Source organism: Andrographis paniculata, unplaced genomic scaffold (assembly GCF_009805555.1).
Source record: "Andrographis paniculata isolate CXL003 unplaced genomic scaffold, ASM980555v1 Contig60END, whole genome shotgun sequence".
Classification (NCBI taxonomy): Eukaryota; Viridiplantae; Streptophyta; class Magnoliopsida; order Lamiales; family Acanthaceae; genus Andrographis; species Andrographis paniculata.
The window spans coordinates 2,037,558-2,065,510 of NW_026137596.1; the positions used below are offsets into that span (position 1 = coordinate 2,037,558).

The 27,953-nt window shown below is 34.6% G+C and overlaps 5 protein-coding genes across 6 annotated transcripts; 2 read left to right on the plus strand and 3 right to left on the minus strand.

The window, feature by feature from the left end:
• Positions 1–360: 360 nt before the first annotated feature.
• Positions 361–1,918, minus strand: LOC127259553 (probable pyridoxal 5'-phosphate synthase subunit PDX1). The gene has a single exon (XM_051286938.1). It carries the CDS (start codon positions 1,779–1,781, stop codon positions 846–848), a length of 936 nt encoding a protein of 311 aa, XP_051142895.1. The 5' UTR covers positions 1,782–1,918; the 3' UTR covers positions 361–845.
• A 1,199-nt stretch (positions 1,919–3,117) lies between these two features.
• On the plus strand, positions 3,118–4,808 carry LOC127259678 (uncharacterized). The gene is made up of 2 exons (XM_051287193.1): positions 3,118–4,157; positions 4,246–4,808. Exons 1-2 carry the CDS (start codon positions 3,413–3,415, stop codon positions 4,599–4,601), a joined length of 1,101 nt encoding a protein of 366 aa, XP_051143150.1. The 5' UTR covers positions 3,118–3,412; the 3' UTR covers positions 4,602–4,808.
• A 122-nt stretch (positions 4,809–4,930) lies between these two features.
• Positions 4,931–14,059, minus strand: LOC127259677 (6-phosphofructo-2-kinase/fructose-2,6-bisphosphatase-like). 2 transcript variants are annotated; one of them, XM_051287191.1, is made up of 23 exons: positions 13,764–14,059; positions 13,495–13,558; positions 12,923–13,215; positions 12,515–12,727; positions 11,657–11,848; positions 11,459–11,554; positions 11,269–11,367; positions 11,152–11,181; positions 10,438–10,491; positions 10,291–10,344; positions 10,140–10,217; positions 9,797–9,888; positions 9,664–9,721; positions 9,491–9,565; positions 8,872–8,919; positions 7,973–8,070; positions 7,362–7,437; positions 6,648–6,710; positions 6,462–6,553; positions 5,890–5,958; positions 5,727–5,790; positions 5,575–5,640; positions 4,931–5,132 (listed from the first exon to the last, which is right to left on the minus strand). In XM_051287191.1, the coding sequence occupies exons 1-23, from the start codon at positions 13,962–13,964 to the stop codon at positions 5,058–5,060; spliced, it is 2,250 nt and encodes a 749-aa protein (XP_051143148.1). In that variant the 5' UTR covers positions 13,965–14,059; the 3' UTR covers positions 4,931–5,057. The 2 variants fall into 2 exon arrangements, with proteins under 2 accessions (XP_051143148.1, XP_051143149.1); XM_051287192.1 differs by lacking the exons at positions 13,495–13,558; positions 13,764–14,059 and having other exon boundaries at positions 12,515–12,678; positions 12,923–13,067.
• A 1,031-nt stretch (positions 14,060–15,090) lies between these two features.
• On the plus strand, positions 15,091–17,276 carry LOC127260079 (peptidyl-prolyl cis-trans isomerase CYP20-1). Its single transcript, XM_051287740.1, has 7 exons — positions 15,091–15,267; positions 15,640–15,718; positions 15,838–15,885; positions 15,970–15,993; positions 16,170–16,352; positions 16,488–16,563; positions 16,893–17,276. The coding sequence occupies exons 1-7, from the start codon at positions 15,199–15,201 to the stop codon at positions 17,029–17,031; spliced, it is 618 nt and encodes a 205-aa protein (XP_051143697.1). The 5' UTR covers positions 15,091–15,198; the 3' UTR covers positions 17,032–17,276.
• Positions 17,277–21,667: 4,391 nt separating this feature from the next.
• LOC127259762 (SMR domain-containing protein At5g58720) lies at positions 21,668–26,863 on the minus strand. Its single transcript, XM_051287353.1, has 11 exons — positions 25,893–26,863; positions 25,356–25,381; positions 24,685–24,795; positions 24,084–24,169; positions 23,460–23,680; positions 23,138–23,214; positions 22,977–23,033; positions 22,828–22,895; positions 22,635–22,741; positions 22,481–22,551; positions 21,668–22,028 (listed from the first exon to the last, which is right to left on the minus strand). The coding sequence occupies exons 1-11, from the start codon at positions 26,425–26,427 to the stop codon at positions 21,900–21,902; spliced, it is 1,488 nt and encodes a 495-aa protein (XP_051143310.1). The 5' UTR covers positions 26,428–26,863; the 3' UTR covers positions 21,668–21,899.
• Between the last annotated feature and the right edge of the window lie 1,090 nt (positions 26,864–27,953).

The following is a 27,953-nucleotide window of genomic DNA, read 5'->3' on the forward strand; positions in this document are numbered from 1 at the left end:
AATCAAACAGTAGTGCATTTTTATACTAGTTTAATTAAATAAAAATTACTACTAATAATAATGTAGCATCAATAGCTATTTTATTTTTATTTTAAAATAATAGAAATACAGCTATGATTATTATTATAATGTGAAATTTTTTATGCACCAATTCGACTAGCCTCTACATAATTATTTATATTTCAATATACTAATAGGTCTATCTCTATCTTTATCTCTATACATGGTAAGTGGAGGGAGTATTATCTTACAATCAATCTGCTCTCTAATAATAGTAGTAATACTCATATTAGCAGCAACGCCAACTTGCATGTATTCATGTAGGAGTAGTAATTAACAATAGGAAAAACAAGCAAGCAGTGAAGAAATCCTATCAATTACTTTGCTAGCAAGCAAGAAATCAATTCCATCATGTGTTTTTTACTTTACTGTTACCGATTCCACTTGCACACATTCATAAATATCACCACAATCAACATATCCTGACCATAAGCTTATTAGGTAAAACCTTATTATGATGCCAAAAACCCTTTCTTGACTGACAATACTACTACTACTACTACTATTAAGGAGTTCAATTTTAATGCCAAAGGGAAATTAAATATAAAGAGGAAAACAGACAGACACACAGACACATTAAAATTAAACAAGGACGACCAAGGAGATGAGCAGAGCACAGTAACAAGATTTAGGTTTAGACCCGACCAGACCAGACCAGACCCATTTGGGATTTGGGAAGCAGCTCTTAAATGGAGTAATATACTAGTACAGTAGTAGTACTACTACTTTACTAGCAGTAAATTAAATAACCATCACCTGACACTGACCCTGACCCTGACCCGATTTCACTCGGACCTGTTGGCGTACCTCTCCACCTTCTCGTCGTTCAGATTGATTCCAACCATGGCTTCCCCTAGGCCGCAGCTCACCTCCGCCAGTACCTCAGGGTCGCTGTAGTGCGTCACCGCCTGGACGATCGCCCGAGCCCTCTTCGCCGGATCGCCGCTCTTGAACACGCCGGACCCCACGAAAACCCCGTCGCACCCCAGCTGCATCATCAGCGCCGCGTCGGCCGGCGTCGCGACACCTCCGGCAGCAAAGTGGACCACGGGGAGCCTCCCAAGTTGCTTCGTCTGCATCACCAGATCGTAAGGCGCCTGGATCTTCTTCGCGAAGGTGAACACCTCGTCGTCGTCCATGTTGCGGAGCACGCGGATGTCGCCCATCACGGAACGCACGTGACGCACCGCCTCGATGATGTTGCCGGTCCCCGCCTCCCCCTTCGTACGGATCATCGCCGCCCCCTCCCGGACGCGGCGGAGCGCCTCGCCCAGGTTGCGGCAGCCGCAGACGAAGGGGATGCGGAAGTTGTGCTTGTTGATGTGGTTCTGGTCGTCGGCGAGCGTCAGAACCTCCGACTCGTCGACGTAGTCAATCCCGATGGCCTCGAGGATCTGCGCCTCCACGAAGTGCCCAATCCGCGCCTTCGCCATCACCGGGATGGTCACCGCCTGCTTAATCTCCTTAATCATCTGCGGATCCGACATCCGCGCGACGCCGCCTTGTGCGCGGATGTCCGCCGGGACGCGCTCCAGCGCCATGACGGCGCACGCTCCGGCCTCCTCCGCCACCCGCGCTTGCTCCGGGGTAACGACGTCCATAATAACTCCGCCGCGGAGCATCTGTGCGAGACCGACCTTGACGGAGAAAGGAGACTGCTTGGCGGCGGTCTCGGTGATTGCGCCGTTGCCGTAGACGGCGACCACTCCACTTCCGGCCATGGATTTCGATTAGGGTTGGGGAGAAGAGGAATTAGGGCTTAGGAGGAATTAGGGATTTGGGGATTGGGAATTTGGGGATTGAATGGAAAGGAATGATTGAATAGGAAGGCGGTTGGTTGGTTAATGGGTGGTTATAGAGGGCCTTCGGTGGCTCGCTGCCACACTATACACCTTACTATTTATTTTTAATTAATTTATTAATAATATATTTTATTTATTTACAATAAAAAATTAATGATTTTTTATTATTTTTTATTTTTTTGTGGTGGGCGTATTTGGCATATCCATCCATATTTATGAGTACTTACCAAAATTTTTATCTATTTACTTTTTATATAGTTAATTACTTATTTTGGTGTATTCTGTTGAGAATTTTTGGAGTAGACGTCAAATTGGTTGACTTAATTTAAAATAATATAGTCTAATAAATATAATCAAATATCTAAACAAATCATGATTTAAATTAATCAAAATCTAAATATAAACACATCTACGGATATTGAGATTTGATTATATCCGTTAAATTAAGTATTTAATTATAGCTGTTTTGATTTGTGTATATCAAATTTGTATACGATCGATTTCATTATTGATAACAAGCCATTCTGAAATTTCTAAAAAATATTTGAACATATTTCATAGAACACCCATTATTTATATTAATATAAATATAACATAAAAGAACATATTATATTGATATGGACAAATAGATAGATAGATAGATGTTGGTAAAAAAAAATATTAATTAAAATTAATGAATGACTTGAATGAATTTCTCACTCATAAACCATGGGTTCAAATTTTCGATCCTTCCAAGTTACTTATCGAGCATACTTTACATAGTATTATATTCGACCGAAAATTTACTTTACATATCCCAGTGCAAATATTCCCATGTTATAAAATAATAATAATAAGAGTAAGAATAGTCCATGGAATGAATGTATTTGAGTGAGCCTAGGAGATGGATTCAAATGAGCCCATCACACTGGCCCAATCCAATTAAAAGAGTAAAGAAAATTGTAGAGGCAGGATCGGAAGGACACACACAAAAAATAAAATAAAATACTTGTAGTAAAATAAAAGAGTGGGGTTTGGTTGAACGGAATGGTCCACCATCACCATGACCATGCATATGTAATGTTTGTTTGTTTGTTTCCACTGATTTGTAGAGAGAGAAAGAAAAAAGAGGCGTGGGAGACAGTGAGTCAGACAGACAACAGACAGACCTTTTTCTTTCCCCCCCCCCCCCCCCCCTCAAATCAAAAAACTACTGCTCAAATCAAATCATCAAGGAAAACAAGTCAAATATATATATATATATGTGTGTGTGACATATATCTTCCTGTCATTATTCTCTGACTTATACTAGAATACAATACAATACAATAACACAATTCAAACTCAAATGATTAGCCCGCCAATACTATCTATCTATCTGATTCAAATAAAAGTCATCAAGCTTAGGCTAGCTTTTGGGATTGGGATTGGGATTGGTGTGTTCTTCTTTCTTAATTTGCTCTCTTATCTTCTCTTCTCCCTTTCTACTCTCACTCTCTGCTATACTGATCTGATCTGAGTTATTGTTAGTGGTGGTTGCTGTGAGTTAGTTGGAGTTCCATTCATTATTTATGACTTCTGACAACAAGATGATGATGATGAAGAAGAAGAAGAAGAAGAAGACACCTTATTCTTCTAATGACAATGGCAGTGGATGCTGCATTTCCAGAATCTTCCGCAGAATCCTGTGTTTCACCATCACCAATTCCCCTCCTCGCCTCCCCTTCTGGACTACTTCTTTTCATCAACATCACCACCACCAGCTGCACCTTCTACAAGACCCTAATCATCAGGACAAAGAGAAACAGAAAGAGAGTTGCAGTCCAGGAGTAGGAGTAGTGGCCAGACTCATGGGCCTCGACTCCCTCCCTCACCACAGCAAGAAACCACCCATTCAGCAACATCAACAACAAGAAGAAGCAGACACCCAACCTCTGTTAATGATCAACAACAACAACAAACCTTATCCACCCAGCAGAAGAAGAAAGACAACCACCTGCCAAGACCTCGAACAAGATGAAAGATTCTACATTCTCAGGTTTGACAACAAAGAACAACAAAGGAGGAGCAGAAAAACAAGAGCCCACCATTTCAAGGAAAGGAGATTTCACTGTAATAACACCATAATTAGCAATGAGAATTCTTCTTCCACTAGCACTAGTAGTAGTAGTACTGTCTCAGCTGAGGCTCAGGCTCGGTGGACAACGAGGAAAGATCAAACTGCAGAAGATGCCTCCAGCCCCAATTCTGTTCTCGACTTGCTCCACTCATCACCTGATCATCATCTTCATCACACTTCCTCTGCTGCTTCCCAAGGTATATATATTACACTATTATTATTATTATTCACTTCAGTTGTAGCCTCATGTTTTGAATTTCTGTTTCAAAATGAAAAACATGACAGGGGATGGAAATTCAAGAATGAGGACAAGGAGAACGAGGAGGAGAAGAACACTGTGGGAAGAGCTTGAAAGCTGTGGAAGGCCAAAGCAAAATATGCAGAAAGTAGAAAGCTTCCGTCCAAAGAAGAAAAAGAAAAAGAAGAATGGTTATGGAGATGATGATGAAGATGATGAGTTGATACATGGGAGGTTGGCAGCAATGGAGTTGGAAAAATGTACATGGAGGATGATACATGATGAAGGATTTGCAGAGAAGAAGAAGAAGACTCAACAACAGCAGTGTGTCAAGGAGATCGGGGCCGAACTAGCCTCACACATTCTTGATCATCTCATCTTCCAATTAATTACCACCATCTAACTAAAAACAAAAACTCTTCACTTCTCATCACTCTTTCAAAATATGTATAAATATACATCATACATGTCTATGTCTATGTGTGTCTATAAAGGGTTCTTGTGATCTTCTTTTTGTTCTTCATTTCAACTATACAATACATACACATATGTTGGGGGGTTTTAACATATTATGCTGCAAAGGTGTATTAATATTGTGTTGCAATTTAAACTACTATAATTTGTCTCACAAGATCTAATGTGTTCCCTTTTTCTAGTCTTATCATCAATCAAATTTCAAATTTTGTCCTCAAAAAGTGCACAAGCCATATATATGTATAATGCAAGTAGCCATTATGAGGTGAAGAAGCTAACCTGCATCTAGGAAGTTCCAGTAGACTAAAGGTTTTTTTGCAGTGCCTCGATGAACTTCATCAACGTTGATTATAGCATCCCAATGTGAATTAATGCTCAAAGTAAATTACATGAGCTTGTATCGTTTCTCCTGTACGCCCGAAACTCCCATCTGTATCTCTATTATTGTGTGGAGTGGCATCTGCATGTATAACAAAAGTAGATATAATCATGTCTATATACTTTTGATTCTCCGTGTTGATGCTAAACTATGCAGATTCTCTAGCAGATTGAAAAGAAAACAAACCATTTGTGTACATAATACAGCATTGCATTGCTTTGAAACTCTTTTTCAAATTAACATTAAATTATAAAAATAATAAAATTGACAAAACCCGGCAAGGATAAGATATTTATGTAAGTTCTTCATGCAGCTTATTTGATTTCAAAATGACAATTTCCCCAAAAGCTAAGCACGTATGTTCCAATGAGGATTTCATATCAGGGCCAAGAACATTGCAATTACAAGAAACTACACTGTATTCAAGAATAAATTAGTTTTTGTATATTCAAAGTCTTTCCCAATGGATGCAAAGAAATGATCGAACTACCATGGTGATTGATAGTCATAGTAATGGTGTTACCTCTATGTGGGGTATCTCTTTCAGAGGCCTATCAGCAAAATAAGCATACAAAGCTCTCAACACCGCCTATGATCCCACCAAAAAAAGAATAATATGATATTGTTAGAAGTGTGTTGGCAATTCAAATTTATTCAAGTGTTGAAATGTGTTACCTGGTGTGATACCACCACAACTGGACCGCGTTGTCGTTCAAGCTCGATAATTACAGGTTCCAACCTGAAGATTGAAGAAAAAACAGATGAATATAATCAAAGCTTTTTGATAATTGAGCTATTCACAGTAACTAGTATCTGTATAAGAATTTACTGCACAAACCTCTGTATGACATCAAGATAAGATTCCCCACGAGGATATCTATACCTTAACTTGTCTTTCTTACGTGATCTGGGATGTACAAAATGAAGTCATGGGTAATTCAGAAGTGGGGGAAGGTAGTAATCAATGCAAGGGCGAATTTGAAGAAAATTAATAACAGTAATAGCTAAACCGAACAAAAACAGAGAGAATAATTTGTTTCTGAATTAGCACTGCATGCAATGTTGATCTCAAACTCAGAGCAAACAAACAAAAGTAGAAAATAAGCATCTGTTTCAGCAAACTTTTCCATTTCCATCATTATCTACTTGACTGATGCATCAGTAAAAGCTAGCTATATTGTTGATGAAATGCCAGGTTGTTGATCTAGGTTTTAATGCATCGTCCCATAGATGATAACACAAAACATGCTGAAACCAAAATAATAATAATAATCAAGAAAAAAAAATAGTTGTGGCTGCACTACCTTCTTTTCAACCAACAATTTAATTTTGATGAAGAATGCACATTTTGAGTGTGGAAATGGACAATACATACATACATATATAAATATAAAGAAAACTAATACATACTCATATTCCTCTGGCATGTTTCTCTTTATTTCTTCATAGGTCATTCCATCACATACGCCAGCATTGATTTCATCAAGAGCTCGCCATTGTATCTTCAGAAGTATATCACGAAACAAAAGGTTCAAATGTCAGCTTGGAAACATGACTAGATAGACAGGAAGGAAAAAATGATCATTGTAAAATTACCTTTGGAAAGCCAACAATTGGACCTGCTGTCAAGATCGTTCTCTGCAATGTGCTAGTCCATATCTATGCAACAAAAGATACCAATTTTTACAACAATCAAACTCTGGTAGTATTTTAGCAATGTACAATGCAACTTATTTCAACAGATAAAATGCAGGTCAAAGGCTACCAACAGCAAGAGAAAAACAAAGTTAAATACAACTCAAGCTGCACAAATGGAAAACCATTAAAAATTGACAAATGTGCCAGCTATTATTGGGGGAAAGTGAACCGGAGAAATCTTTATTTACATTTGATAGGTGACCACTGGGTTTCAAATCCAGGGTTGGGACTGGGCAAGTCAGTCCCTGATCCAGCTACCATCCCTAATTAATGTTGAATCCCTATCCCCGTAATTAATGAAAGCAACAGATAGGAAATAAGGATAACTTCAGTCGTGTAATCATAAAAAGGAGGCGTTGCAGTGGAACAAGACTTCCTTTTGGATATACTTCATATGTTACATATGTAAGTTCAAGCATAAGTGAAATCTACTGAAACAAATAAGCACTGCTTCAATTCCAATTATCTGTGGATAACTGCACAAGAAAAATATAATTTTAAAGGCAAACTAACACCAAAATCCGAAAGACCTTGCAAAAGAATTAATAACTCAAATGGATGCTATCCAGCTAATCTTGTAACTCGAACTTGTTAAATTGGAGGAAGACTTACAGAAGCAGCCTTCTCATTTTTCAGACGTCTCTCAACAAAGTTTGCTAGCTTCTTCGCATATAGTTCACCAGACTCACTGCCATTAACGTAATCCAGCAATTTGAAATGAATAACATAACAAGTGGATGCTCACATATTGCAATGATCGCTAACTGAAAAGGAGCTCAAGAAAGAAAAATGGTCATCTCTAAACAAATTTGAGCTCTACTTTAGTGGAGCTATATGTGTGTGTGTGTGTGTGTGTAGAATCTGAAACAGGATATAGACTTTGGAAAAAGGTCTCAGCAACCTTGAATAATATAACGAACCTTTAAGCACTTCCCTTTTCTCAACTAAACTTAATGGAAAGATATCAATCTAGTGTAATCAATTTCTCTTAGGTTACAACACAGCTGTATGAAAATTACCTGGTTATTTGATTTAAAGAGTAAGATGGTGATAGAGGTTTGAAACAAAAAAGATCTGACTTGTTTGAATACTTTTCTGGACATCAATGGGACAATTTTCTAAAAATGTAGATATACTTAGTATATGAGAAATCAGTATAGATACATATTAGTAAAACTCAAGCTAAGTAAAACCATCAACTTAAACTTCACATATGTGATAACCTTATCACACTGTCACCACCAATTCGCCCTCTGACATTGTGCCGGCTCTCTCCATGCCTGGTTAGCAAAATTGGGCGTGGCGTCAGATGTGTGTTGACCTGAAACATAAAGGCAATGCCACTAGAAGTCACACTTCAACACCCACCATCCTCATTCTTCGAAAAGGGTGAAATGGAGAGTACTTAAAAGAAAGATATAAGAAGAATTTAATTGAGGAAACAGTTCTCATCACATAATTGAGGAGAGAAGTACTTCTTCAAGAGAATATGTTCTCACAACATTTTTTAGGAGTCATTTAACTGAAGCTAAGTCAGAATAAAACAAATGTGACCTTGTATTTTAAAGTGTAGATTTTTGAAAAATCTATTCAGAAGTGAAAACTTCAATCAACTTGCTCTCTGCAGCTACCACTTTATAACCCTGATGTATTAACCAATCTTCCAATATATTTACATAAGCACCAAACAAAACATTACACCTTCTTTCAGAAATATGACATAAAAATTGGAAATAGTTATTACAGCCCGATTATCAAATGATGCTGACAATTATCACCCAAGAGTCAAGAAGTTATGAGAGTCATGGCTGTCACGTACGTGTACAACAAGCACTAGGCAGTGTTATTACATTATACCAATTAAGTGACTAAAAAGAAAGCAGTTGAAGAATCCCTAAGCGTAGCATCAGAATTTTACAGCCAGACAGGCAGATTTTTTCAGAATTCAAGAAAAGCTTAACATCAAAATACATAAGTGAATATTTTACCCTCGGCGTAACACATACAAAACATGACCATCATTAAGAATTCAAAACTCTTTCAGACATGTGCCATACATAATACATGAGCCTCAACCCACGTAGATGAGACAAGAAAGATATTGCAGTTCAAAGAGACATACCAGGAAGAATACTATCCGCCCAGGAACGTACCCACTAATGTTGTTCACCTGTTTTAGAAGACATTTCATTTATCAGATAACCATTCTATATTCATTCTGAAAAGTTTTAACAATGATCCACCCAGGAAAGATTTAACAGAAGCAGTGTTTGATAGTCAGCAGTTGGAATTACATTTTGTAGTTCTAGTTTTTTCAAATAATTTCCTAAGATTGCAAATCCTTTTGTGTGCATGCAATTCAAGAAAAATTTTGATTATGAAGCATTAACAATATGGCTTCTGCTCTAATGTATTATTTCATTACATCAAAGAAGATTTATCCCTAGCATCATGAGATTTCCCAACAACATGCTCCTTATGTTCAACTATGACTGTGAACACCAGATTTCATCAACTTTTAAGAGAAATTAGACAATAACACATGTTGAAAGAATTGTATGTAAATAAAGATAATATAATACATCCCCTTATTACGTAAGTTTACAAGTCAGATGGTCATGTGAGGAGGAGACATGTTAAAGGAATCAAATATAAAAATGTATAAAATGATACATTTCCATTTCTTGGTGAGTGAGTTTAAGATTTTGGGAGTCTGCAGCAACAATGAGAAGGGGACTCACTTGTATTTGCCCTCCATGGCCGCTGACCATATCAATCATCTTGATATAAGAGCCCTCATCAACTGGCTCATACACCTGAATGCATATGAAACTAGGCACATAAAATTGATATTCATAGGAAAAATATTAACCACAGAAATCAGCAACAATCACAAGTATGTCAAAGGATCTACCTTCTCATAATTTTCCAGACGGACTTTAAAGTCATGGCACCCTGCTTCAAAATCTTGACTGAAACAAACGATGAATCACAATAAATTCATAGTAATGTATGCTAAAATAACAAGAAATCTTGTTGCACCATACACTTCTGAATAGTCTGGGCTCTGTTGTACTTTTAGACGAATATTTCTTTCAATAATTTGGCGATCATTGCATAGTGTCTCCAAAAAGATAATCTGAAAGTAAAAAGTTCACCATCTAACAAACATCTATTGAAATGATTCATAATAAAAGTGCACCATTTGTTTAGTTATAACAAGTTGAAGATGGAAAAATACAAAATAATTTTTCTACATCAATTTTTCTGCCAAAGAGAATGGACACCAGTACAATCATGTCATCTACATTATCAAAAATACAAAAGATATCATCCAAAGTGACTTCAAAATAATACTAACACATCAATTTGAGCAATGTAAAACTGTACCTTGCATTTACCCTCTGCCATTTTCATAAGCATATTCCTTCTTTCCCGGCTACTGTTTGTTGCATCAAATATCCCAACCTAAATACAGTCATAAAACACGTTAAGAAAGGATCAATTATAGTCACACAATAAAAATTTGCAAAAAACATACCTGGCCACCCTCTTGCATCCAAGAGATCATATCCTCCATTGCAAGTGCCGCAACCTTACAGCAGTTCATGAATTACAAATATAAAAATATTACAAAAGAGAAACAAGTTGATTTCCAATTCTGACAACTTTTCAGCATTTCAGTTACCTCGTTACGCGCTTCCATACCTTCTGGATTGTCGGCCCGAAAAAAGTCAGCTGTCTACACCAAGAAATATGTAGCAACAATACAGATCCTTATAAATGACATTTGAGAGAGAAATTTTGGTTAAATAATACATAGTCGTTACAAAAATCAATAAGTTTCATGTAAAACAGTACATTGCCCGTGCAAGAACTTTAGATTTTGCAGGTAGTCTATATGGACAGATCAGGGTGGTTATTCTTCATAAATTTCGCCACAAGATCAGAGCACATCCAAGGAATCAAACCCTCAAAAAGAGAAAGTTCAATTCATTTTTTTTTTTTCTGTTGTCTCATTTTGCTTTTTCCCATGAGTCAATACTGATTCATCATTAGCATTACAATATATGTTTCTTCTTCTGAACAAATATATGTCGTGACAACCTGGTCACAAGTTTGTGAGCTGGATCAAGGCTTTTCCAATGTTGCCTTTCATATTCCATCCCCATATTCCAACCTCAGAACTTCCCAATAACGTTTTCTTTTTGAGTTGCTTGATTTCAAAATTCTTTAAACAGGCCATCACTTTTACAGTATCAATATATAATTTTACAAATTTATATTTAAGACATTAAGGTTCAACAATTTTATGACCTATTTTTAAAATGTAAAATATGAATTCCAAGTATACAACTTATATATGGAAAACAAGAGGAGATAAGACATCACCACAAAATACCTGATTAACTCCATGCTTAAGCCTTCGATACTGCAGTCAAAATACACAATTATGCAGCTTTTTCTTTATACCCAATTTCACCTAATGAATAAAGACTTAACAATGCAGAGAAAATACCTTTCCAACATTAAAGTGTTTAGTCTTGTGACCTAACCAACGAAGATATCGAGTAAGTTTGGCTGCAGTAAAAGTTTTGCCACGAGCAGGCAATCCAACCTGAGGAAAATCATAAAATTAATCAGGAAAGTTTTATCACCCATGTAACAATCCAAACCTCAAGCATATGAATATCATATTAGCAAAATACCAAGACAATCGCTAGATGCCTATCCTCCTTTGGACCGAGCAACTGATCTGCTACAGCTGCAGCTGCAACTGCTCCTGCAGCTGCTGGCATAGAGTTCTAACAGAACATAACATGAAAAATTGCTATTACCCAAAGCCCAGAGGTATATATCAGCATAAGAAACAAATTTCACAATTGAATAGGACAGGTTCCACAAACCTCAGACTCTGTGTCATTGATGTAGAGAGTTTTTTCACTTGCTGATTTGACAAGTCTGGGAGATCCAACCCCCCTATCCACAAACAGTCCTCTGTGACCTTCTTGTTTCTGCATGGATGAAAGTGTTCCAACTGACTTTGACTCTACCAAGCCAGATCGAGAAGATAGCTTCAATGGAACGACTTCTGTTCCCTGATATTAAGATAACACACACAATACAAGCAGAATAAATGACACAAAAATGCAGGAACCATGTTTAATGAAGAATTATATAATCATGTTTAAAGATTAATTATCTCCATCAAGATTGGTACAATCCAACTAAGGTAACTATTTAATTTCCTGGATAGACTTTGTAACACTCTGGTTTCCAACTACTTATTATGGTCAACTTCCATAACCTCTTTGAGGTGTTAGCGGCACAGCCATGCCTGTGTAAGAAGATGCAGGTATGCTACACCCACCTAAGTTGGTGCAATGCAAAATTTTCATCTCTCACTCCAATCCATAACCAAGACCATAAACTTAAAAAGACTTTAAATTCCAATAAATATGTTCAAGATTCTAATTTACATGATTACCATCACAATGCTAATCTATTCATGGTTTGCTTGTAAATCCTTGTCCAAGGGGTTAAAGAAAGAAAAAATTATATATGTGTGTGTGTGTGTATATATATGTATATATATATATATCAATTTGAATGAGCTGTCTTAAGACCTTTGCTTATCCTTGGTTATATGTGTTGGCCAATTGGGTAACTAAACTTCAGGGAAGCAGATACAATACAAGTAGAAAGAAACATAGAAGTGTGAGAAGTTATAAAGTACAAATGATACAGAGGAAAAAGAACACTACCGTTGAATCAGGTTGATCTGAAGAAACACCAGTATCTGTTGCCATTTGCAATGCCCCACTTGATCCATCAATCTTGGAAAACATTCCTACATTACTTAGGGACCTAGGAGTTGCAGCCATGTTAGCCGCATAAACCATATCTGAATTTGCAGATGTAACTGGAGCTGGGACAACATAGTGCTCGATGTCAAGCTCCAAACTTGCCCTTTCATTCTAAATTGGAAAGTGTAGAAATGAAGTTGAAAGTTTTATAAACGAAACTCCAAAAAAAAAAATAATGAAAGTTGCAAAATAACATTGAAGAATTACAATATCACAGTATAATGTGAGAGATCATTTCAATGCCATAAATTTGACAAGGGAGCAAATCAAAAATTTGAGAACTATATCTTTTTCAAATGCACCTACCACATTACTTTCAGCAGCAGAATTTATACTGATATCTGGTATTCCACGAACAGAGGAAGGCTGGAAATTCTCCTGATGTGCTCTCCAACTTGCAGCAAGATCAAATGGCGAAACCCTATCCGCTTTAATCCATACTTTGTACTCAAGAATCTCGTCACCACTCAAATTAAATACAGCCATTCCCCTGTCCCCCCTTAGTGCACCCCCGGTAAGTTGCCGGTTCAGACCCTCCTCCACAACGCAAGGGACATTACTATACTTTGGTTTCAACAAAAACTTAAAATCCAATGTCTCTGTTTCGGAAATGAATGAAATAGACAGCAAAAGAAAGGATCAATCATTAGCTTACACATTTCAGAAACACGAATTTACAAATATAATCTTAGTAAATCACTAGAAAAAGTGGCAAAATCATAGTATATGACCCATTTAGCACTTCTTTCAATCTATGCTGTTTCCAATAAACGATATGGCGTATGTAGAGGCACAAACATAATATTGTTTGAGAAGATGATAGCACTGAACCTTACCTTAAAATGGAGATGAAGTAAACTAAAATCAGAGATGTTTACCATGGTTAGAAGATACAACAAAGCTTAACTCCCACATAGATGTCGACTCACGTTCCATCGGGAGCTGAACAATAAAGACCGAAAGATTAATCAACAAGCGCAATCAAATGTTTTCAAAAACAAAATTATTCATATACATACATACGCCATGGAATGTACTGCAATTGAATTAGGGAAAGTGAGAAGGAAAGAGAAAATAACAAAAAAACTTAAATGGAATCGGCGAGAAGCAGCAGGGGAAGATGGAGCAGATAAGCGAACAAGCATACCGCCTTGGAAGCGTCCCAGGATCCGACGAGTGGCACGGAGCCATAGACGTGAGGAATGAGTTCCCCTTTGAGCTTAAAGTCCTCCATTTTGAGGGAGACGTAGAGCTGCCCGCCGGCTTGGTCTTCTCTCTCCTCGTTGCCATTACTACAGTTGCTGGTGCTACTGTCGGGATTCCTGGATGTGGCTGCGCCCATTCTCATCTACTGTATCAGTTGATTGCTGCTCATGTGGGGGCGGGAGAGAAGATTGAGGAGCTCTTAAAACGTGGAGTTGGAGAGAAATAACGAAAGAAAACCAGTGGATTCCGGACGGGACGGTGGAGGGTAGGCAAAAGCCAGATTCTTGGTAGGTCCCAGGACCAGTGGTCCCAATTCGGGATTTTAGTCGTGGGCTTTGGACTTTTAAAAGTCGGACTCGAATATTTCCTCGGCTTTAGTAAGCAATATTCTTTTCTATCCTTAAAAATATTTAAATAAGAAGTAAGAATGAATCGATAAAAATATATATCAAAATATACAAATAAATAGATATGAAAAAACATATGTTTTTAGATTGATTTCAGTTTATACTAAATTATTAAACCATATCTTTATTTTGGAACTTATAGTATTTTGTTAGAGAATAAAAATGACTAATAAAGTTTTGATATTTTTGTATAAATTATTTACATAAATTTGTAATTTAAATAAAAATTAAATATATTTTGATATTAATATATAATTATATTTTAAAAAAATATATTTTAAAATAAAAAAGATAAAAATAATAAATTTCAAATCAATTACTGAAATGATAAATAATTCTAGCATAAGCCGAAATGAATCTATACTTTACATTTAAATCTAATTATTCTAATTAAATAAACAATCTATAATTAATTAATAGTATGAATCAACTTCTGTACAGCTGATTTCATTGATTCAGAATATAATTCATTTTGAATTAGAAATATATTTTTCAGATGATATGCAAAAATAGAGATTGACACCGTTAGGTTGTGTTAGTTTTATCATAGTGTTACTATTTAAGATTATTTTTTTAAAAAATATATATATCAAATTAAATAATTAATTTTTTTTATTATATTATAAATTTATTTTAAATTCAAGTATAAATTTCTATTTATATCATAACAAATCCAATATTTTATTGTTAAAAATCCAAATTTAAAAACTAAAATCGACAGACACACTCGCTCTTAATTCTGCAAAAATAGAAAAAACTATGCGCGACAGTCTTAAACCCAATTGCACGTCACAGTGTCTACGTGTCAGCGTTTAATTGGTCATCCACATATGAGTATATATATATATATGTATGTATTTCCACAATAAACCCTCTACGGTTCACAAGAGAGAGTTGAGAGCTAACCCACACAACACAGAAAACCCAAACTGAATCCGAAGAACTAAGGATCGATCTTCAACGACGAGGATGGCGATAAGCGGGAGAGTTCTTCTCGTTTTCTGCCTAGCACTCTTCCTCTCCTTAGTTTCCACACAGGTCCTATCTCGATCTACTGAAATTTCTAATTACACATACATTTAATTGATGCCTTCTGTACATTTTCAGATTTATTTTGTAATATGCTAGAATTCCTGGCGATCCATTTCTTGTATGCGGTTTTTTTTTTTTTATTCAATTCGATTTAGTATCAGTGCCTTGCTATGACATATGATTCAGTGTTGGATTTTTTAATGCAATTTTTTTACGAATGAGTTCGGAAAGCAAAAACGAGTGTATGTTAACTTGTTGTATGATCTGATCTAACATTTTGACTCTGAGATTATGTTCGGTTCTGTGAATATATTGTTCCGATCTTTGCAAAATTTTGTTTGCCCTAAAATATTCAATGAACAATTGGTCTTTCTGCAGGCGAAGAAATCAAAGGAGGATTTGAAGGAAGTGACTCATAAAGTCTACTTTGATATAGAAATTGATGGAAAACCTGCTGGTATGCTCTTATGCCTACCAAATGGGAATGTATATGTGTGTTTGTGCATATATATATATATATATATATATATTGTTTAGACTTTCTTCTAATATATGCAATTCACCCTTGTTGTTTAGGGCGAGTTGTCATGGGGTTGTTTGGAAAAACAGTTCCGAAAACAGCAGGTAGCAATGTTAATATGGATAATGTTGCGAAGCTTCGTGGCATAATACAAATGTCTGATGAGTGTTTTTGTTTTCATCTTGCAGAGAATTTTAGAGCTCTGTGCACAGGTTTAATCTCTTACATGTTTCTCAAGTTGAATAAAGTTGTGGTATTGTGACTGAGAGCCTATTAGTGTATATTCAATTGTTTCAGAGGCAGTGAAAGTTTGGATTTGTGCTTACAGCTGAATATAATTCCGAAAACTTTGTTCAAATTTGATCAAACATATAATCTGCACATCCAGGTGAGAAAGGTGTTGGCAAAAATGGGAAGCCTTTACATTACAAGGGAAGCGCATTCCACAGAATTATACCAAGCTTCATGATTCAAGGGGGCGACTTCACCCTTGGAGATGGACGTGGTGGCGAGTCAATTTATGGGGATAAGTTTAAAGATGAGAATTTCAAGATCAAACATACTGGACCTGGTATGATTGCTGCAAATCAAATGAAAACAGTGGAAAGAAAATTAAGGAAGAGAAATTTCTCTGTTATATTGATTGAGTTTTAAAACTCGAGTATGATTTGCCATAGTTTTTCTAATATTCGTTGGTTTCTTTTAGGCTTTCTATCAATGGCAAATGCTGGCCCTGACACTAATGGGTCCCAGTTTTTCATCACAACTGTGACTACTAGCTGGTGAGTGCTACCTTTTTGCCCCGCTGAATCAAATTTGAAGTAAATCTCAATATATGTTTATAGATTCGAGCTTGAGCTTCACACTCGACTTGTTTATTGTTGGGATAACTTGAGCATGCTTAGTTATAAAAAGGGGTTAAGACAAACATTTACATAGTTAGATTCAAACTCCCGATACCCAGTGAGTCTTCATATTTGGCGAGCATTAGAGTTTGGTTCTTGAAATGGATTTGAGTCTAGGAATTTTTTCAAACTTCGGCTTGGACTATCATTGACTTTATTAAACACCCGTGTCTAGTTCTAAGTTTGAGACCACTGTTTTACCACAGGTTGGATGGGCGCCATGTAGTATTCGGAAAGGTGCTGTCAGGAATGGATGTGGTGTACAAGGTTGAAGCTGAAGGTAGGCAAAGCGGGACGCCTAAAAGCAAAGTAGTGATCGCAGATAGCGGCGAGCTCCCACTGTAATCTCCCCTTGCAGAGTACGTTCTCCCTCCCTCCCTCCCTTTCTCTCCTCGGGTTTTATGTGCTTGTAGTAAGTAAACTAGCACAAAAAGTTGTTCGAAATCGACACAAAATGACACACACCTATAAGCTATATGCAGTGGCGTTAGTTTTAATTTTGTGCTAAAGTTCTGTTGGGTTTGCAGTTCGTTTATGTGATCACAACTACAAGTAATTAATGTGGTGCAACCAGATGGAATTTTCTTTCTTGTGCTAAAACTAACATTTGTGGTTCCAATTGGAGACTCGCGTCGATTTATTTCAACCTTATTCAATAATTCTATAGAATTTCATTTTTCTTATTATTTTAAAACCGTACTTATTTTATATAGTTACCAATATAATATTTTAAAATTAGTTATGGCTTTGTTTAGACGGCCTTTTTTTGAGGTTTTTTAAAATTTGGAAGTTTGGAAATAATAAATAATTAGGATTTATGCGATTTTATATTCTTTTGAGTGGTTATCAGATTCACTTATATATCTGTTAACTGGATAAAAATATCAATTTTTTTTACGTTATTAATTAATAAAATATTATTATTTTAAAATTTATTTAAAAAAAAATAAGGGTATTTAAATTAAAATAATCGTAACATACAGTCAAATTAAACGATGAAAATGAATGAAATAACAAAATTAAATTAATACGACACAATCGAAATTGTTCAATTAAAGAATGCTGAACCAAATTTTAAAAGAAGACAAATAATTGAGATATATTTTATCTAATAAAAAATAATTTATTAAACTTAATATACATATTAAAAAGAAAAAGGAACAGATGGAAGCAACGGGATCTATCTCTTTATCATCTGAATTTAACTTCATATCGATCATCAAAATTATTTCTCAAAAAATAAATATATATTTTATTTAATATATTAAAAAAAATATTTAAAATATCATAACTACAGAGCCGTAGATGTGCTGTATGAATGAAATACATAAAAAGCAATCAACTGTAAATTATATTGTATTTGAATAAGCAATCAACCATAAATTATGTTGTTTTTGAATAAATGCAGCACATGACATAGTCATTTACATATACATTAACATGATATGAGGATAGACAACATATAACATACGTGCTAATAACCCATAGTAAAAACAGCGCATAAATACAAATATCATATGAAATACTGAAATCAACTATAGATTTTGTTACTTTTAACTATGACATGTGTTGTATATTTTATGTTAACAAAATATAAATATAATATATAAACGGAAAACACATATGTCATACTTAACAATACAATCTATAATTGATTTCAGCATATCTATTGTATTCATATAGTAGAGCTACATACTTTTATTCAACAAAACACGTGATTATCTAAATAAAAAGATTCTATTTATTCTATTTTCATATGTTGGATAAGGAAACCAGCCTAATGTTGATTTGCACTATTAAACATGGTGTTGATTTCCTCGATGTAATCGATCTGTATTTATTTATATCACATTAAATGTTATTTTATTTTTTTTAAAAAGAAGAAAATTACTATTATTTTCAAAACACTTAACTTAAATTCTAATTTCAAAAGAACAAAAGTTTATTTAGTGGTAACAATATGAACTGAAAATTGTTATTGTTTCTGTGGTCAGACCAAAAAAATTTCTTCAATCCAATTTTCGAAACTGAAGATTGGAGATGACTCAATGTGATTTGACAAACTTGAAATTAGACGATAACTCACAAACTAAATTAGTTTTGTTTAGATTGAGATTTTTGGAAGTTCGAAAAAATAAAAAATAAAAAATAAAAATAAAAATAAAAATAAAAATGTAATAATATTTGATTTGATATCTTGAGAAAGAAAAAATGTATTTGATGCAATGTTTTATTTGAAAAAAATGAATAGTGTCGAGCGAAAGTACGTAACAATTTCCTCTGCAAATGAAGATAAGCTTCAACACATCTCCCTCACATATTTCCTCTGTAAATCAACTCAAAACAAAAACATGCCATGGCAGAAAGAAAGGCAAAAAAGTTTACCTCACACGTTCTCTACATTCGATCCATAAAATTGTATGGTAACTGATCATAAGCAGCAGCAGCCAGGAACTTCATCAATCAAGCCATCAACAATCACCACTCTATGAAAATGTGACGAAGTTCAACAAAATGCACTTCATCGCTGAAATCATCAGTAAAATCACTCTCAGAAATCGGTACGCATAGATCTAAAAAATTGTTATTCCGATGCGCGAATGAAATGCTTAAATCTCGCATTAGCATAGAGGATCGAAATTACTGGATATTGATCGGTCAGGCCTCGGCGTTCTTCGGCGCTTTCCCAGCCATGCCGCGCCGCTTATGTACGATGCCGGAGAAATCGGCGCTTAGATCGGAGTACAGGCGAATGACTTTCGATGCATTCGCGTTGATCTGGCGGATCAATTGGACGTTCTCCGCCAGGTTGCGGGGGTTTTGAGAGGTTTGGTTCTTGTTCACCTGTTGGATCAGGGTGTGATTGTGATTCAGCACCGATTGGACCTCCTTGAAGCGCTTGTTTAGGGTTTCCCATGCCTTCGCGGCGGCGTCTTCTCCCGCACCGCCGCGCTTGGTGGAGCTCTGACGTCGGGAACTGCTGGCCATGGCGGAGGAGAAAATCAGAAAATCCTGGATGATCGGAACTATGTACGTGGAATTGCACCAAATCCATTTTAAGCGAATTAGACGTAGACTTGCCCGTTCGGTTACAAACCGCCGATTACGGTTCGAACCGAAATCGTTGTTTCGACGGTTCGGTTTCGATTTGGAATTTTTTCAAACCGCAAACTGCCGATTAACAGGCAGTTTAGTTAGTTTTTTTTTTTTTCTTTTTAATCTCTCGCCATGGCAGGGGCAGGCTGGCGCAGGGTCCGTGGATTGTGGATGTGATAGCTACATTAGAGGTAAATTGTATGTATTTTATAATAATATTATTATATTTATGATTAAAATTTAAAATATAACAATAATAATATTAATACATATAAATCATTATTAATAATACTGAAAAATAATAATACTATTAATATTTTTTATTTATATTTTATATTTTATAATTTTTTATTATATAATTTAAATTATTTTATTATCTATTACAATATTTTTATAATTTAATTATTTACTGTATTTATTATTTTAATTATTTTTATATTATAAAAATTTAATTAATTATTTATATATATATATATATGATAGATTTGTCAAAACGATTACGGTTTGACGGTTTCGATTACGGTTTATAAATCGATTGTTTTTATTTAAAAACTGTAGATTACTGAACCGCCGGTTTATATATATTCAATTTTTTTTATTTTCTATTTTTGAATTTTATTTAAAAATAATTAAATTCGATTTTAATTTTATTTAGATACATTTATTATTTATTTATTATGTTAAAATCATATATATAAATAATTAATTAGGTTATTACAATATAAAAATACTTAAATTATAAATTTAGTTAATAATTAAATTAAATTTTAAATTAAAAAATAAATAAAATAAATTATAAAAATATTAGATGTAATGAACAATAAAATAATTTAAATTAAATTATATTATATAAAAAAAAATATAAAATTAAAATTAAAAAAAAACTAATATTATAATATTATCAATTTTCAATATATTAATAATTATTTATATTATTAATATTAATTTTATTTTTATAAAAATCTAATAATCTATAAAAAAAAATAATAATAATTATAAATATATTATCATTATTATACAATACACACAAATTTATATTTTCCCCTAATGGCCTAATCAACATTTAACGCATCAGATGTACGGCGCCGCAGCCGCACCATCGACCAGGTTATCCTCTTTCTTATCTTCTTCTCCTCCTCCTCCTCCTTTCCTCTTCCACCTTCTTCTTCTTCGCTCCGCCTTCTTCTTCTTCAACGCTCTGCTGCGCCTGCGCAGGTGAGGAAAAAAAAAAAAAAAACCGCAAAATGGCCGGTTCAAACCGTAAACAGGCGGTTTACGATTTGAAAAAATTCCAAACGGAAACCGAACCGTCAGAATGACGGTTTCGGCGGTTCGAACCGACGGTTCGAAACCGAATGGGCAAGTCTACTTGAAGGATATAGTCTTAAAATTTGTGTTCTTGATTCTATTTTTTTTTTTTTTAATTTAAATACTAGAATTTGATTTATTGTTGTGTGTAAAAATTTTTATCAAAGATATATATAGGATAGGTTCATTTTTATATTTAATGTTAGAATTATACTAATATATATTATTATTTTTTTAATAATATTAATATTGAAATTGGAATGAACCCACTCATAATCGTCTTTTTTTTAAAAAAAAAAATAATGGAGTACAAATTTCTAAGAAAACATGCATCAATATATCTATAAACACACACAAACAAACCGCTGTTGTCATCGATTTCTTATATATTTTTGTAATATTAATTATTATGTTAATACAATAATATTTGTAAATAAATTATTCAAATAAAAATTTGAATTTAATACACTATTTCAAATCAACTTTGAAACAAAGTTTCACTTAAGAATATTTCATTCAGTACAATAACAATATTCACATTTCCGACTGTAAATTTCTCTTTTGTTGGAGAAACATATTATAAATAATAATCTACTATCAGTCAGAGGATCAGGATCAGGATCAGACCACAACACAACAACAATGAGAATCTGGACACAAGGACAGGACATCATGACAAATAATTTTACAGGCAGCAAACAGCCTAACCAGACGCACACAAACACATACATATATATATATATAGAGATATAGATAGATATATTATTTTTCGAAACTACATTAGCATATGAATTTCGCAACAGACACTGTTAATCATCATCGCTGTCGCTGCCTGAATCTAGGAAGCTAAAATCCGTCTGTCCCTCGAGCTTTATGAGCAGGGTTCCTTGATTCTCTTCAGACCAAGAGATGCCTTCCCTCTTTAGAAGATCAATCACCTGCTCGTATTCAAATTCCGACAGAAAAAAGAGAACACATCATAATATATCCGGAACAACATTAAAACATGCTTAAACACCGCAAAACATACTAATTTCAAGTTTAGTGCCACAGTTCCTTATACATAAAATTGTAAAAAACTTCACTCATACAAAATTTAGAGCTTTTGTTACATCATTTCATGTTTTGGGGGTGAATCCTTGCAAATTCATTGATAGTACTATAAGAGTTTTTTCTTTTTTTTTTCTTGATTTCATTACTATATATAACTCTCGGAATTTCTAATAAACAATACATTATTTCCTCAAACTATTTAAATAAAATATAAAAATCAAGTTATTGCAACCAAGAGATTTCTATCAGCTACTTTCAAATCAAGCTAAATTGGGTTTCCTAAGCCTCGTACATATTAAGCTAAAACAATATGAAATCCCAAGGTTGAGAATCTTACCGAGTTTTTCAACTTTGACTTGCCGAGACCATGGCTCCCACATCCGGTGATAACCCTAAATGACCGCACAGCTAAAGATACCAGGCCAAGAAAAGAATCAAACAGATGCTTTTGGAAATAATGCAGTTAAAAAAAAAAGGTAAAGATTTCTTACAGCGGACATATGCTCCGAAGAGAAGGTGGAGCTTCAAAAGCTTCATTGCTTGTTTAACATGCTGCCCATGCAGATCAATTGTGATCATATTATTTATGCTCTTGTTTCTGCAGTTCAGAATGGTGTGGCACAGTGAATTTCTCATCTTGAGCGCGGTAAGTAAATTGATTTAATTTAGCTAACTACAGAATACCTAGCGGCAAATATGTCCTGGCTTGCTCTTTGATCTGCCTCTTGAGCCAATTTATTTTGTAACTTTCCCTGAAATTATTCGCATCGATAGAATTATGTGACCTACTAAAATTCAATTAGATATGTTCGATACAGTTTCAAGTAAACTACCTGCTTAGAAAGGTAAGATGCATGTTCCTTCTCTCCATTTGCAAATGCTGTGGCAGCCTGCAGCAAAATCAGATTATCAGACTCGCAATCTCCAATAGAGGAAAAAAGGCCTGGGTGGTTATCTTCCAAACAAACTAGATGGATTTCACGACAGATACTACCCTCTGATAATAAGATTTCATTGAAGCCCAGTGCTGCTGTGCAGCTTCTCTATGCATTAGATATTCGTCTTCTTTAGCTACATTGTTGAAAAAAGTTAAATTAAGGTTAAGCTAGAAGACAAAAACATAACAATGCCAAAAAAAAATGATATTGGGAGAAGAAAACACATAATATTGCATCAGTTACTCCAGTTATCCAGAGATACATAAGAAAAATGAAATCAATGCAACATAAATCACCAAGAGACCCCCCTCAGCATTCAGAATCACCATGGCTAAAGTTGTTTAAGAGACACCTAATACACAACACAATTTTAATTACCATGAATTGGTGGGAAATATGCATTGTTGGCAGGTTCAGACATTGGACCAAGTGATGTCATCTTCTTAACTACATTTCTCCAAGTCATGGTGTTGGGTTCATGTTCAACACTTTTGGGTGTGGGCATACTAAACAAAGATTCCAACAAATTCTGAGGAAGCTCTGACTTGGAGGTTCTTGTCTTCTTTGATCGGAGAGATTGATTAGATTGGAAAAGATTGCTGAAGCAACAAAAAAGAAATATATAATTAAGAAATAATCCACACATCAAGCTTCCTCAGTAATACCTGCATGCTAGCATCCGAGATAGAATTAAACAACAGTTTGAAAATATTTCAAACTATACATCATACAGCTTTCTTGAGATTAAACATTTAGTTTGGAAGATCATTTAACATGAATTAAGATAAAGAAAGATATTTCAAGTTCAGGGCTTTTTAAAAGAATCTAACCTCCACCAAACCTATCCTTTTTCTTCCTACCCTACTAAACATGCTCTATGTTTATAGTCCAAACAACCATTTTAGTCCAATCAAGTTATGTATGCAGACCTCAGTTTATAGTGTACACCCTCATGCCAGAAATAAATATAAGATCAATCATCAACAGCATAACTGACATTACCTGCCTAAAGGACCAGAAAACCATACATTTTCTGGAGGTTCACTATCGGATGAATGGGAAGTCGAGTCAGATGTTCCATCAGTTAGCTGCAAAAAGTTTAAAACATGTAAATAAGTATCGGCCATCTATCATAATAGAGGAGCCTAAATTGACACTGACCCATTCACACATACACTTATGTAGGTGTTAATTGAATTCAAAACCCAAAAGGAAAAGGAAATGTCAATAATGATGATCAATGAGATGCTAAAGCCCTTAAAAAATCCTTAACACTGAGTTGTTGACTTTGATTTAGAAGCACAAATCAAATAACAAATAACTACCAGACGTAACTAATTCAACCATCAAGAAAATGCACAATAGACACTAATGATAAAGATTTCAACATATGCATCCCAGGATGTGTTAAATTTTAAAGAACTTGCGATCCATGCTCCATTTAATCAAGATTTCAACATGTGTATGACAGGATGTGTCCTGTCCAGTGTTAAAAGAATATGATTGTTAAAAGATTATTCATGTATTGTTTATTTCACCTAGATTTTAAGCCGTACCAATTTAAAAGAGATCAAAATAGAGAAATGAATTAAATTAAACATACATTGTTATTGAATTGAAGGCAATGCTGCATATCTTCCTTGATGATAGACTTGCAATAGCTGCTAGCTTGTTCTTTAGTGGAAGCTGACAATTTGAGCAATATATCCAAAGCCTGGACAAGGAAAATGAAAAAAAAACCTAAGTAAAAAAACTTGAGCCTCAGATCTTAATTAGATATTACAAGATCTACAACACTCTATTAAGTAAATAAGAGACCAGAAGGAAAATAGGAAAAAAACTTAGAGTGCACTTCCCAATAAAAACTCCACTATTCATCTCGCACTTCCCAATAAAAATATATTGAGTTAACTATACTGTTTCAGGAAATCCTAATGTAACACAGTAGCAGAACTTTTAATTTTTTGCTGAGAAAATAATATTGTCCGAGGAAGACTTTAATCAATACAAATCATTAATCAAGTGCTTTTTCAATATAAACATATCTAACACTTTCTTTCTTTGAAGGGACAGAGCACATTCATATCAAGATTCAAGAGTGGAAGTGGCAACACGTTAAAGCTCCAGTAGAATTAATAATTAAAACGTACAAATCCTTGAATGAGAGAGAGAGAGAGAGAGAGAGAGAGAGAGAGAGAGAGAGAGAGAGAGAGAGTGAGAGTGAGAGAGAGAGAGAGAGAGAGAGAGAGAGAAAGAGAGAGATAGTGTCCTGACCTTGTTTACATTGTATCCGCATTGACCTGTAAAAGTAAAAATGATCTCAAATCAAAACCCAGATAACGCTATCCACCACATAGCAATCACAGTTCTGCTTGCTTATGCTTTCAATTCAACTACATTTTTGCACTATTAATCATTTTATTTTTCTTCCTCCAAAAGAAAGCACATGCAACACTTATTTTCATTAAAAATATTACATTAAAACAAACAAAACAACAAAAAACATGCTCTTTATTCAAAACATTGCATTTAATACTTATTTTCCATTTAAAACATTCGATTTTATTGTTCCCAAAACACCACAACATGCCAAAACAACTAAACAAACCCACCAGAAAATATATTTCCCCATTCAGGTCACCCTACAATGTCTATATTACATAATAACCAATCGTAGTTCATCACAACCATGTAAGTATGGGTCACCATCTCCTCTCACCCCCTCATAATAACCAATCAATAATAAATGTAGATTAACAAAAAATGTGCAGCCAGAACAGAAACTACATATTAAAATACAAGCAAACTCACATAGAACATCACTAACAACAGCCATGCCTAATTCACAGTCATCTCCGAGCACCGAGCAAAGGAACTCCTCTGCTTCTTCCATCCACTTCTGCTCATGAAACACCTTAGATTTACTTGAACCCTTAGATGCAGACCTCACATAATCCTTCCCCAAAACCACCGATACACACCCTGCTGAGGCAACAACTTTCTTAACCTTGGGTCTACTCTTCTGGTTCATCCCATCTCGAAGGAGATCATTGGCAACACCAAGCGTCATAGATGCATTAGAGCTCGAGCTTGAACCCACCTCATAAGAAGTATAACCCCCATTAGAGCTCGAGGTTGAACCCACATCAAAATTCCTGATGCTCTGATCCTCGTATGCTAAACTAGTGCCGGGAAGGATTCCCACAGCCTTATTTGTATCCTCCATAGAAATTTCTGCAAACGTCTCCACCACATTCTTCAAAACCTTCTGATCTTTACCATTTGCAGCATTGGCATTCCCCTTCCCAGAAGGCCTCGGTCTCTTCTTCTTCCTAGATTGCTTCATCTTCCAGTCAGACACGATTGCATAAATATCAATCTACAAAATATTTAGAATTAAATAAAACCCCCCCCAATTTCAAGGCACCCCTGCGACAATTAATCCCAAAGCTGATCGCAACCAAACCAAACCAAACCGAGAAATTGAAGTCCAAAATCAACCTATCAATCGCCAATAAATAGCGCCCAATCGATCAACGGAGGAGTAACAGATGGAACCAGGGTTTCGATCTTGACGGTAGAAACCCTAATTCGATAAATTTGGGGTGCCTCGGGGGAAGGATTCAGATCAAATTCCTACAAATACGCCGAAGAATGACGGCGAAAGAATCCAAACGAGCGTGGGCGAAAGCCGATTCAGATGTCGAGAAGTCCCAAAATTCAGAAACAACTACGCGTGGTCGGCTGCGTTTGACTGAAGCTCCCCAAATCTCTTGAAAGATTAGACTTAGGAGACTTTTATAGAGGCTGTAAAAATTTAGGAGTGGGAAAGTAAAATATTTTCACAGAGGGAAAAAAGGGCGGAAATTAACGGTTGTATTTGCTTCGTATCGTATACTCTACTATTATTAATTATACTATTACACTCCATTATAGTACCCCTTGTATTTGCTTTGTATCGTATCTAAGATACTACTATTATTAATATATATATATATATATGTATGATATCCAAATTTTTTTTAAAAAAAATATAATTAGTAAAATGTATCATGAAAAATAATTATTATTTAATAAAAATAATTTTAAATTAAAATTAATTAGTATAATTAAAATTAAAGTATATAATTAATTATTTTCTTAAAAAGTAATAGGAATGAATAGACTAAGGTCTACACTGCTACTAGAATATTAATTATTATTATTATTTTTTTTTTATAACGTGAAATTCGTAGTTGCTACTCGAAAATGCACATTAGATAAACTTTCGGCCAAAGTTAATACCCTGCAAATTAGGCTCGACTGGCAAATCATAGTAGACGAATCACGGTTCAGACGCCACCAGGTTATCTGCCACACATTGTTCGCCTAATGTGACTTGTGGGACTAGTTTGCAGAGTATTAGATTCGACCACATGTTTACCAGTGCACATTTTCGAATAGCGTCTGCAAGTTCCCATTTATTATTATTATTGTTTATTGTCTTGTATATTATCTCTCCGTAAATGTTGTTATTTTTCTATAATTTTTATTCTATTATGATTTAATTTTTTTAAAATTAAAATAGTTATTTAATCATTCATTCTCTCCTCATATGATCCTTATAAACTCAAAAAATAAAAATAATTGTTATAAAATGAGGACCACATATATTAAATAAAGATGTAAGATTAATTATTTTGGGATGAATAAAAATGAAGTCTTACGAGATAGAAAAAATACTATTAATTCACTATTAAAAATTTGAATAATATTATATTTTTTAAAATATGTTCTTTTAACAATTTTTTTTGACAATATAATAGAAAGCTAGAGAGTTTAATACTTCATCGTACAAAACAATATGAACGGGAGATCAGCACATAAATTAAA